The sequence below is a fragment of the Miniopterus schreibersii genome (genome assembly GCF_964146895.1).
Source record: "Miniopterus schreibersii genome assembly, chromosome: 19".
In the NCBI taxonomy this organism is placed as follows: domain Eukaryota; kingdom Metazoa; phylum Chordata; class Mammalia; order Chiroptera; family Miniopteridae; genus Miniopterus; species Miniopterus schreibersii.
Genome location: NC_138119.1, coordinates 24763288 through 24776459, shown reverse-complemented (window position 1 = coordinate 24776459; position 13172 = coordinate 24763288). Strand labels below are relative to the sequence as shown.

General features: G+C 45.6%; 1 protein-coding gene across 1 annotated transcript in view; it reads right to left on the bottom strand.

Moving 5' to 3' along the window:
• The window catches only part of PTPN14 (protein tyrosine phosphatase non-receptor type 14), a 148940-nt gene that overhangs the window by 6410 nt on the left and 129358 nt on the right, over window positions 1-13172 (bottom strand). The window contains exons 16-19 of the mRNA XM_081121554.1: window positions 12904-13122; window positions 9262-9390; window positions 6436-6670; window positions 2472-2635 (exon numbers count right to left, since the gene is read on the bottom strand). Coding sequence (XP_080977680.1) covers window positions 2472-2635; window positions 6436-6670; window positions 9262-9390; window positions 12904-13122 — 747 coding nt within the window. The remainder of the gene's footprint in view (window positions 1-2471; window positions 2636-6435; window positions 6671-9261; window positions 9391-12903; window positions 13123-13172) is intronic.

Sequence of the window (13172 nt, the reverse complement as noted above, 5' to 3'; positions counted from 1 at the left end):
CACAAAGAGGCCTCTCAGAACAGCCTGGGTGAGTCCCCTCCCATCCCCACCTCACAGGTACCTGACCTCCCATGTCTTTGTCTCAGGGAAAAGAAAAGGCATTTCACTTACAAAATTAAAATCACATGGGTTACAGAATAAAACATAAAGTGGGCTAATCCAGAAGCTGTGAAAAGGAGGCAGGAAAGTTTAGACAGGAGAAAAATGGGACATACGATTTCATATTTATTTGTCAAAATCTTTGCTGGGGAGAAAAAAAAAAGTGAACGAACTAAACATGTTCCACTCTAGTCCCAAAATAAGGGTTTGGAGCTTACTCGCCAGGCCTGAAACAGCACAAAGTAGAGAACCATCTACCAACAGCAACTGTGGGAAACGGGACAGATAAGGCGGCTATATTTGTGCCGGGGAAGGGAAGTGAGAAATGAGTCATCCGGCTATCTTTGAATATCAATGGGAACAGAAGTTCTTTTTGGACTGACCACGTTTCGGCAAAGAATGTTCTGGCGTGCAACTGGGCATTGAGGAAATCCGCTATGTTTGGACACACCAGAGAGAATTTAATCACCCGAGCCCTCATCGAGTCCACGCGAGGCCCCAGCGGCCGGATCCCTCGCTCCGCGCCACGCTGGCTCCGACATGTGCTGTTTATGTTCTACCGGGCCAGTAACATCTGGTGATCAATGAGCCTTCGAGTCATAGCATTACTGAGGCTTGGCCTTGGATGGGTCTCCAAAGAGCTCAAAACAGAACAATCCTTCACGTCAGACAAGATGGACAAAATAGCTTCTCAAGTTGAAATGGGGGACAGGGAGCATAGGAGTGCACAGGGAATGGAGACAAGAAGGAATCTGATCAAGAGAGTGATACAAGGGTGGGGGGGGGCATGGAGGTGGGGAGGGGGTGATGAGGCCCTTCTTCCTCCCTTGGAGTCCATAGTACCCCCAGTGGAGCCCACGGTACACTCAAGTTATAGGTCCCCTGGTTCCACTTCATCTTATCTTCCAGCACGGAGTGGCTTTGGGACTTAGTGGCAAGCTATTAACTCTACCAGAGACTTCTACAGACGTCCCATAGTGGCAGGGAGGCAAGCAATCAAGACTCTCCTGTGAGACGAAAGGAAAAAAACTCATAGAAGATGATGAAGCCTCTGCTGCGTGGTCTCAAGTGATTCCAGGGGGGGCCTTTTGCTCGTCAACAGAGTTTGTTGTTTTTTTCAACATTCGGCCGCATTATACCAGACCCCTCTTCTACTTCTCAGCAGCACCAACATTCATCCTACAGACTGGAAGTTTCCAAAATTAACTTTTTATAGGCAGGGAGTTTAAAAGCCCTTTGAACTTGTTTAAATTTAGCATTTATTGTTTTCCCGGAAGTTATACTCTAACAAATTCCGTGGGGTAAATAGTTAATTTGATTTTCAAACCACTGCTGCCAGTGAGCAAATATGTGTATTATTACATAAATTCTTTCACAGGCGTGCGTTGTAATGTTCCCTAAAAACTACCGAGCTACTTGGAAAGTTTCCTTGGATTCTCCAAGCTGTATAATTTGAAAAAATGAACAAGAACCGAATGACACTTGGAGTTGGGAGGCAGAGTGGAGACAGGAAACAACGGGGCCAGGGGATGGAAGATCTCACTTCTCACCGTGGCAACCCCTGCTTCGGGGCCACGTGGCACCGGACAAGTCACTGAACAGTTTCTGGGCCTCGGTCTCCTCATCTGTAAAGCAGGACAGACACGTGCCCAACTCCTCTACGTGGCTGCTATGAGGACCCCACTGAGACAAAAAGGTGAAAGCGATTTTAAAGCCCCATATAAATAAAAGGTATATGGTCTTTAGCCTTGACTGCTCTTGGTCTCATCCTGACGAACTCAAAAGCCCCTCGGGGCGATACCCTGGGCGCCAGGGAGAAGAGCTGGGTGTGACCTCTCAGGGAAGGGACTTGGATGTCTGCCCCGCTCTGCTCCTCCACGCCACTGCTGGTCTAGACAAGAGCCAACAACTACCCCCTTGAAAGAAAACCCCCTCCGAAGAATGAAAAACCTTTCCACACGATACACACGTTCACATAGGATGCAGGCCAAAACACATCCCAGACATGCCAGACGCATCTACACCACATGTGACCAGATAACCCACCGTGGAAAATGACCCACAAGAAAGCCAGACTATCTACAACACACTGCAGATTTCTGGAAGCAGATGTCAACCAAGATCAGACTTTCTAACCAGCTCCTATCTCACACGCTGCTCTCTTCTTTATTATCTGGATGTCTGCACAGAGCCGTCTAAGACGAGATAGGAAAGGCTGTAAATGTCAGAGTGCAAGCAGGAACCACGGGTCTGGGAAGCCCTGGTCAGGACGGAGGAAATTAGGCCCCGAAAAAGAAGGACACGGCGCAGGTTCGGTCCTGGTGCAGCTCTGCCCCCAAGGTGGAGTATGTAGGAAGCCCAGAGTGACTCACTTCATTGTGCTCCAGGCAGTAGATCATGAGCTCAGAGAGGATGACCACGCCGGTCCTGCCCACGCCGGCGCTGCAGTGGACCACGATGGGAGGGTGCCGGTTCCTGGTGCCCTCCAGCATGCTGTTGGTGTGGCGACGCACCGACTGGATCTCCTCCAAGTAGGCTGCAAGACAAAAATGCAAATCTTGTCACCGAAGTCCTGGGTGGCTTTGCATACAAGGGGGCGGGGGGGGGGGGCGCAAAACTGATGGCGAATCTTTTTATTTTTTTTTTTAAGTGACAATTTACAGTTCTTACAAGACACTAATTATTTGGCTGGTACCCACTGTATAGTCCTGGAGCCAGAAAGGACCAGCTGGGAGTCAATTAGTCCATGGGAGAATTTGTTCTTTAAATTAAATAGTTCTTTTTTAAAAATTAAATTCTGTTTTCCCCTCTGCAAATCCCCAAGTCCCCCAAGCAGATGATTCTCGACATTACTTACAGCAATTCCTACTATTAACAGACTGGGATCGGAACACCAGCGAGGTCCCCTTGAAACGCCCGCCTGTCAGAGCCAGTTTCTGGTGGGAAGAGCCTCCATCTGCCCTCTTCCTTCCCCTCATTGAACGAGTGAATGTCAACTAGGCTTGACTTCATTTTTCCATTTTAAAATAGACATTAGGGGGCCTGCTTTTCAGCTTGGATTCCAAATGGTTGAGTAGCTCAAAATAAGCTACCCCAGTCCCATTTCTGGGGGCAACATGTTTGTGGGGGGTCATGCCACCTCCCCCATCCCTTCCAACATCTGCCTAGCTCAGCAGGGCTGCCTGGGGGTCTCCATTTGGGCACAAGTGAAAAATTACAGCTATATTGGCCCTCATGATCATAAAAAAAAAAAAAAAAAAGGTATAAATGTAATTTTCAAGCAGTCCAAGAACTGGAAAAAGTCCATCAGTAATTGAGATTTTGTAGCAGCTGGCTCAGGGGAGAAACAGGCTGGAAGGTCCCCGGCACTGAGAAGCAGCTCATCCTGATCAGCCATGTACACGGGGCTAGGGGAGATGCTCAAACTGGTGCAGAGTATACAGCACATGCGAACCAGTCTGGTTCATTTACAAACATCTGTTTACATACAGTGAATAAGAACTATTTTCCTGCCTGGCCAGGCCTGGCTCAGCCATTGAGCATCCACCTAGGATCCAGGAGATGGAGGCTCGATTCCCGGTCAGGGCACATGCCCGGGTTTTAGGCTCGATCCCCAGTCAGGGGTGTGCAGGAGGCAGCCACTCAGTGACTCTCTCATCATTGATGTTTCTATCTCTCTCTCCCTCTCCCTTCCTCTTTCTGAAATCAATAGATACATTTAAAAAAAAACAAAAACTATTTTCCTGATTAGCTTATCTAATTACAAACTAATTTAGTTTATCAAAATAAATAACTGCTACTAGCAGCACCACCAGCAGCCATGTAAAATGACATAGAACAAAAAAACAAATTTTAAATAAAGAGGGAAGACAACCTGAGATGACTAGAGTAGTTGCTATTGGATACTAGCATGAGCTAAATACTGTGCATGAAATTCTCTCCCCAATGTTTCTGCAGGGGAAAGAGATATTGGGCGATTGAACATTCTGTCTGACAAAAGGCAATATTCCCAAACAGGAGACAAGGGTTTTTCTTGTGCTAAATTTAAAAAGTAAACGAAATACTGATCAATAAGGCAGATGCTACCATCTAATGGCATTTCATAAAACAGAGGAACTAGATTTAAATGGATGCTTTCTCTAGCAGTCCTATTAATAACGCTGTAACTCGGTGAAGACCTCTGGAGGTTGGAAAACAATTTGGCCTCAGTCCTCTGCATCCAGGTAGTCTAATCTACACATGGACAAAAATCTCTTCGCATTCTCAGAAACCTAGGGAGCCAACAGTTCTTAGACCTGACTCAGCACACTTGTCCTGAGTTTCTTAGAAAAGTAAATTAACGAATTCATACTGTTTAAAAGTATTTGCTATATTTTTTTTCAGTAATTTAGACTGTCCTTCCTTCAACTGGTTCCGATTCTTAAAGATTTGGCTATAATTTTAACCACCTTATAAGACTCAATCTTTTATCAGAGCTGTGAGTCAATCATCAAAATGATCTCCTTTTATTGTTTCCACATTGTGTGTCTTGGAGAAATTTCTAATCGATCAATTAGCAAAAGGTTACCAGAAAAGGACAAAAAGAATACCATTATGAGGAAATCAAGTTCTGCTGCGGCCACTGCCCCCTTATTAATATCTAAGCTACGGGTAACTGTAGGACCTCAGGCAAACTGCTAACCCTCTAGGTGACACTCTAGATTCTTTCATTCCAATCATCTTTCTCTCCTCTACTTTCAGTATCCAACTCCAGGACCATCATCACTTTAACAGGAAATTAAACACCTTTATCAACGTGTAAGTATGCATCGACATCTTTCTGTTGGAATTTGTGAAATGGCACCTTCAGATGCTTAAAAACCTACCTTCCCTCTCTTCCCACCTCCCTCCCCCGCCTCCCATTCTAAAGGAGTAGCAAAAACAAATTCAAGGTGCTGACATCATCCAATATCCAGATGATGGGCCCTTCGTAGTGGTCACAGGTAGTCCGCCAGCTGGAGAGCTAATGACATAGCAGCTATAAATAATAAACTTGCAGAGAGCCCGAGGGCTTCCTTCCCAGCTGGATCAGGCAGGAATGGGGTTTCCTTTCAAGGGCAGGACATTTAGGCAAGGAAGGAAGGGGGAGCCCTGCAGCCATCATCAAAAAGCAGAGGACAGTATCGATCTCACCCCTGGACCGTAATCACTGGTCTGCCTTTCTCATAAGACCTCGAGTACCTTTAACATAAAGACTGCTGCATGTCTGCGTTCTAAGAGCCTGATCCAGTGCCTGACACATGGTGGTGGGCACATCCCCAGCTCCTGGCCTTGCAAAGAAAGGACTGCGTATAACCTGCGTGCATTCGCTTCTAAGATAAGTATATCAGGAAAAAACACATACATGAATGAATCCAAAAATGATAGCTTCAAACTACAAGTTGATTTCAATAATTCTTAGTATCTGAATCACAGTTCCTGATTGAAATGTATTGCTATGTGGAGATATAGGGCTTGTGAGAGCAAAAAATAAAAAAATGTCGTTTTAAAAATTTTACTGCTCTAAGTGGTGTTATTTTTTATTGTGGTGAAATATACATAACATAAAGTTTACCATCCCCACTATCTATTCTAGAACTTTTTTGTTGTCCCAAACAAACTCTGTACCAGTCAAATAATAACTCCTATTCCCCTTCCCCAACCTCTTTAATACTTTCTATCTCTATGAAGCTGCCCATTCTGGGTACCTCATATAAATGGAGTCATACAACATTTGTCCTTTTGTGTCTGGTTTATTTTTACTTAGCATGTTTTCTTGTCCTTTATTTTATTTTTTTTTAAAGATTTTTTATTAAATTTTAGAGAAGTGAAGGGAGAGGGAGAGAGAGAAACGTTGACGTGAGAGAGAAACATCGACTGGCTGCTTCCTGCACGCCCCCTACCAGGGGTCAAGCCAGCAACCTGGGCATGTGCCCTGACCAGGAATCGAACAGGCAACCTTTCGGTGCACAGGACGACACCCAACCAACTGAGCCACACCGGCCAGGCTTACTTAGCATGTTTTCCAGGTTCAGACATGTAGCATGGATCAGAATAATTATCTATTAATGAATAAAGTTCTAAATCAAGGTAGAATCAATTAGTTTACCAAAGCTTTAGCTTATATGCATTCCCTCTTTACTTAGAGAATATGGTGACATAAACTCGTCTTTTCTGTTCCACATACGAAGGGACATGTACATCAATGTTCTAATATTTTCGCCACTTAATAGAAAATGTCCTCTCTTTCCATTTCACCTCCAACAGATAAGACCACTGATACAGTTGGTAAACTGCGACAGGGAAGAGAAAACTTACACAAAAATCCTTGGACATCCTCGGGGCAGCCGTGATCTGGCCAGTCGGTATATTGCAAATGCCACACCGTCCTTTCCTGCCCAGACAAAAGGTGCTTGACCTTCAAGCCTGTGGTTGCATAGCAACCAGAATCTGTTCGGAACTTGGTGGTGACCTTGAACTTGCCGTAGGTGGCTGAGCTGTGCTTGGAGCCCAGCTTGGGCCAGTATCGATGGCTCTTCGTTCGTCCGCCTTCCTGAATCACACACAAAAGCAAAACTGGAAATTAGTCAGAGGAAGGAAGCGCTTATCCTCTTAATCTTAAAATCCGAGGACAGAGGAAAATGTGAATAGCTCCTAAGTCGCTAACTCAGTAGCACTGTGTAGCGTCTACAAGAGATCAGATCCTATAAATCTTAACTAAGACCCATAATAAGATGTACAATGGTAGTTACATCAATGGAAAATGTAAAAGATTCACAACTGAGCTGCAACTGAATGTTAGAGAGAGAAGAGCCAGTGCAAAGTCTAGAGGTGGGAACCAGCTTGGGGTGTTAAAGAAACAGACGGGAGGGTGCTAGAGAAGAGGTCAGAAATCTCCTGGTCCATGGTAGGGAGTTTGGATTTCACTCCACAGATGGTGGGAAGCCATCCAAAGGGCATGGAGCGACCTCAGGCAGGGGAGTGACAGAGTGTAGTGGTCATTCTAGGTCACGCTCTGCATTTCTGATGCTCAACCCAGGGCTCTCTCTATTACATCACACTGACTACTGACACTCTCTCTGTCATCTAGTGTCAATCTCATCTTTTTTCCAGCCTGACTCATTTGTTTTAGTACAATTCACCACTGAAAGAGGGAACAAATGAGTATACCCCCATCCTCTCCCCATTTATTTGATAATCTTTCCTGGGAATATGCATTCTCAATCATTTACACAATGGGTCCCTTTTTAAATTTCTGCAGAGTTTTGAAATCACTGGAGTGAGCGTGGAGGAGATGGGGCGTACAAGGAGGCCCAGGGCAGGGCATGGGTGGAGACAGAGGAGAAACGCTTAGCTGTAGGAGTGAGGGGTCAGCACTGGGGACCTGCTCCTTAGAGAAGCCCGAGGGCTCGCCCACTTACAAAACAACATGTCTTTGGGTGATACAAATAATCTCGCCCTGGTTTATCTGGTTGAATCGAGTCTTCTTATGTTTGAAGCAGCCTGCCTCTTTTATTCACCAATCCTGAGAAAGAAGGTTTACCCGAGGCCTTGAATTTATATTATACACTGCCGAGTACCTAAATCAATGTCAAATTTCAAGAGGCTGCAAAGCTCTGCTGTCTCACAGATGACTAGACTTTGTGCTCGTGAGGCTGGTCTCTTCTGTCACTCACGGCTTAGCTCAAATGCCACCTCTTTAGAGGGCCTGGGCTGCCCACCTAAAGAAGCCCCTAGCCACTCTCATCACCTGGTTCCATTTTCTCTGTGACACTCACCACTGTCTGAGCTGACTTCATCTGTTTACCTTTCATCATCCCTCCCTCTAGGACGTAAGCTCCGGAGGGCAGGGACGGTGCCTGTCTTGTTTAGCACCATGGCCCTCGGGTTTGCACAGATGGTGCACTGCATTAAACTGAATGAATTCCTTCCAATTTTATCTACTGCAATTCCAATAGATAAAACTATTCTGGAGATTTTAGGAGAATTTACTCTTTGTAGGAAAGTCAAATAGAAGGTCAGAGAAGTACAAGTGGCTTTCAAGAGGTGAAGTTCTTTCCACCACTATCTGTTTTTTTCTTTTAATCCTCCCTTACCCTAGGGTACTTTTTTTAAAATTGATTTTAGAAAGAGGGGAAGGGGAGAAGAGAGAGAGAAACATCAATTGGTTGCCTCCTGTATGCACCCCAACTGAAGATCGAACCCTCAACTTAGGTATGTGCCCTGACCGGGAATCGAACCCACCACCTTTTGGTGCACAGGACAACGCTCAAAGCAACCGAGCCACTGGCCAGGGCCACCACTATCTTCTAATGGGCCATTCTGGAAAGGAACTGCTCGGAACAGTCAATGAAGACTGTGGGACTTTATTGAATTATCTCTGTTCCCCACCTTTAAAAATTGTTAGCCAAAGGGTACGTAACACCATAGATATTGGTAAAAACCACACGAAGCTAGTCTTTTAAGTGACTTTAAAACTTTAGTTAAAACTGAATGAAAGGAACAAAAGGAAGTGGTTAAGATAAAAAATTGAGAACATGAGAAGAAAAGAAACATAAACGTCTTCCCCCAAAGACAGCAAGCTCCAGGTGAACTGCTCCGCTCGTGGTGTGTGCCCATTTTTATAACACCATGTAGACGTCTCCAATTACAACAGAAAAACTATGTTTGACTTGGCAAAGAAAGAAAAACATTTTCTGTCCCTAGAGAATAAAGGCCTCTACAGGAACAACAGCTTCTGGTCTCTTTTCCGCCGATAAGCAGGACGGACGTCAGCGGGCCATGCCCGTGGTTGGGCCCACGTGCCGATTCACCCAGAGCGGCCGAGGTTCTCGAATCCCAGGGGAAAGACCGTGCTGGTGTTTGGCACACGAAAGTGAGCTGGTTCTTGTTTGTTTGATTTTAGCTCATGGCAATGCAGGGAAAAGTTAAAAGTTGATGAAAACGGGACGTAACAGAGCATCTTTGGGAAACGAAACCAATCTGTGTGGAAGGGAGAAGGGAAAAGAGGTGCAATGCCAAAGAGGAGGATCCGCAGAGAAACGGGGCTGCGGGAGAAGTACAGAGCAGCGAAGTCCCCGACACAGAGCCCATCCGGGGCCTCCCCGCCCCTGGGAACAGGCGGCCGTCAGCCACTCCCCTTACCTCCTCCGCGGTGACCATGGCGATCACGTTGGCTCCCTGCTCCCACACCATCTGCCAGAAGTCATGGCACGTGTGCGGCAGGGGCCCCTGAGTGGCGATGTAGTGCCATTCTGCCCCGCCAACCACCACCTGCAAGCCAAAGGAAGCATCGGTGAGGCGGCCCCCCATCCAGGACTGAGTTACCTGCTGACCACAGGGAGGCCACGTGGCTTAGTGCCACCATCAAACGCCCGGGACCACAGAGCTACGGAGACATTCTCACATGAAAACGCTATTAAAATACACCTAATCTTTTTTTTTTTGGTCTGCAACCCATAGTAATTATGTACAAACCAGTGTATTTTAAAAGCACACATACACAACACAACCGTATCCAAACACACACACACGATGTTAGATGAATATATGTGTGTGTAACCTAATAGAATTTGTTACAGAAACAATAGTTATGCTTACTATGTGCAATGCACTTTGATAATTTCCATTCTTTTCTCTTCTCTATTCTAGGCTGTTTAAAAAAAACACAAAACACACACACCTAAACTGGTTTTGACTCCAAATAGACTCTACAGCCCACTGCGGTACTGTGATCCAGAGTTTGAGAAACAGTGCTCTGTGGCATCCTTTTAAGCAATAAAGACACCCGCCGTGGAATAAGATCTTTCTGCTGTAATGTCTTTCTGCTGCTGACCTGACATGAAGTACGTCATGAGCCTCAGCTGTACCCACCACTCCACGTGCCACATACAGCAGAGAAATCGTGAAGGCACATAAGTCAACAACACATGATATATATATATTTTAAATATGTCTTTATTGATTCCAGAGAGAGGAAGGGAGGGAGAGAGAGATACAAATATCAATGATGAGAGAGTCACTGATCGGCTGCCTCCTGCACACCCCCTACTGGGGATCGAGCCCGAAACCCGGGCATGTGCCCTGACCGGGAATCGAACTGTGACCTCCTGGATCCTAGGTCGATGCTCAACCGCTGAGCCACGCCAGCGGGGCCACGATATTTTTTCATTAACAGCATCCACCCAAACTTTGGAGCCATGAGATGGTTCTAGAAAATAAAATTAGTACCCCATGCAGCTCAGAGTGACCCTGGGAGAAGAATTATGCAGCTATAAATTTCAGCGGCAGAAAATCATAAATAAGAAGTTTTGCCCAGAGTGTTGAAGGCCATGCTACCCAGGAGGAACTGTGGCCTCTGCAAGGATTCTGTGTCCCCTTCTATCCCTGCCTCTTGATAGTGCAAACTCAGGCCCCCTCACACATCCACCAGTGCAGATCTCTAGATAGTTCTAGGAGCAATGAAGTGATCATTGTTTGAAACTTTTCCCCCTCATTTGTTTTATGAAACTATATGCTAACTTGATTCAAATAAAAACAATGTCAGTTATTATCTCATTACACAAGGCATGTTTAGGTCAAAGCTGGCAAGCAAAATCCATTTTCCAAGTACCGGTGGGAGATAACATCCATACAGCTGCTGGCTGGCTAGGAGCTGGGTTGTCTGTGGAGCTGTGATTTTAAACATTAGCCTCTCTGGCACCCAACATATAGGAACCGTAAATACTTCCAGAGTCTGCTGCTGCCTGGGGCCTTCCAGCAAATTCCAAGTATTGACAGGAGGGTATTAAAAACCGCATTAAAAACACAACCACCAAGGCTACTGAGGTAGATTTCACAGATGTGATTCCACCTCTGGAGCAAATAAATCTGTTCTGTGTTAACGGCTGCCTGGAACCCAGGGAGAAAACATTGGCAAGATATACAGCTCTATTCCAACAGCACGGACAAGTTCTTGCAAGCTCTGTGGGTCTATTAAACGCACCCATGTCTAACCCGGATCCACGAGATGAACCGTGGGCCTTGGAGAACACTGAGGAAGGGAGTGCTCTGTTCAGTACACCCAGTGGGCACAGCCGATGCACAGTGACAGCTTTTCCCAGACAGCAGATGGAAAATGGGAGAGAAGACTGGGCCAGAGAAGAAGGCGGTGTAATATCACGAAGTAAGAGATCCACAGACATTCTATCAAGAAGCAGCTGTGTGAGTTGCACCCCTGTCTGACTACATTATTGTAGCCACTGTTTCATAAGCTAAATGAAACCCGTGACAAACACCATCATCAGTTTAATCAAGCGTTTCCTGGGGTTCGTTTTTTACTGTTTTCATCCTCAAACATGAGAGTAAAATACGCAATCGGATCCATGACAGCGCTCTTTCATATTTCTTTTGACAGCACTTCCTGATGCATTAAGAAAAATATATGTGGTTATCTATGCCCTGTGTGCAAAAACACACACCCTTCCTGGGTACACTTTTCATATTTTGTATCAAAACTGTTACAACTGATACAAAACACAGACATTTGGCTGTGTTTTGGAGGCTCAGAGGAATCTACCAAGGATTTGGCTGCAGCTGAAAAGTCGAATAAAGAAAGGAAAGAACTCTGGACAAAGCCAGAAGCAGGTTTTTAAGATTACTGAACATAACCAGACTAATCGTGTGAAGCTTACACTGTTTAAAAACATCCTGTAACAACTGCTTCAACATCTGTATGGAAATAGTTCGACTTCAGAGGGTACAGCACATGGTGATGCTCTAAGTATGTTCTGTTACTGGGGACACTGAGGAAGGTAAGCTATTTAGGAAACATTTAACTGAATGTACACAAGCATCCTTACCTCTGAATTCTAACAGGGTTTCTACGCTGCCTAATTTTAAAGTCTATGAAATGAGATAAAAAGGTATCTGAAATAGTAACAAAAATGTAATGGCCCTAACGCCCTGGATAGTGAGGCAAATCTTGCAAGATTCACTAGCAAACACAACATCAGAGTTTATGTTTAAATCCGTCCACGCTCCTAAATACCATGCACACTGGGACTCCAGGCGTCAAATGCATCCCCTTAGTGTGAGAGCGGAGAATGGGTAAGTTTTGTTCCTTCTGAACATCACAAAAACTTCAGTGACACTAAGGCAATGCCTGTGACTCCCAAGGTCTCGCTATCTGCTAATTACAAAGGGAAAAGGAGAATCCTCGGGTTTCCCTGGGAGTTTTGGGGAGAGTTATAACCCACGGAGAGAAGAAAACGTAAAATCCTCTGTAAGGAGCAAGCTTCAGAAATAGCTGACCTGAGGTCCCCCCAAGGCCGCTAGCTTCCTTCTGTCTGCAGCGCTAGGCGTGCCCTTCCAGGTGAGTAAGAAACGCCCAGCAGTTCAAAACCATTCCCTCGGGGTCTGGGGACAAGCCAAGATGCACAGTGGCAGCCCATACTACATTTTTTTCTTTCTGCATTTTTACCTTTTAACCCAGCCATTTTCTTTGCTTTTTTTTTTTTTTAAACACTACGTTTTTGGGGGGGTTTTAAAATATGTTTTTATTATTATTGAACTCAGAGAGAGGAAGGGAGAGGGAGAGAGATAGAAACATCAATGATGACAGTCACTGACTGGCTGCCTCCTGCACGCCCCCTGCTGGGGATCGAGCCCACAATACAGGCATGTGCCCTGACCAGGAATCGAACCGCGGTCTCCTGGTTCACAGGTTGATGCTCGACCGCTGAGCCACGTTGGCTGGGCTAACCCAGCCATTTTCGACAGACCTTTCCAGCACGCTCCCCGGCTCACCTTGATATGGGAGGCGTTAATGTAACCTGTGTTATTTTCTTTGGTCGGTATCAGCTCCACTCGATTCTCCTCATAGGGAACAACTTCGCGGATCCGGCTGCGCTCAGCATTCTCTGGCAGAGCCGCTGTGCTGAAAATGCCATTCGCCTTTTTCTTTGGGATTTGCTCATATTCTGTGAACACCATTCCCTCTTCCAGCTTCTTCTTCAGGGTTCTGAACTGCAACAGAAATTAACCTTCAGCTCACTGAATGATCTCATCCCAACAAA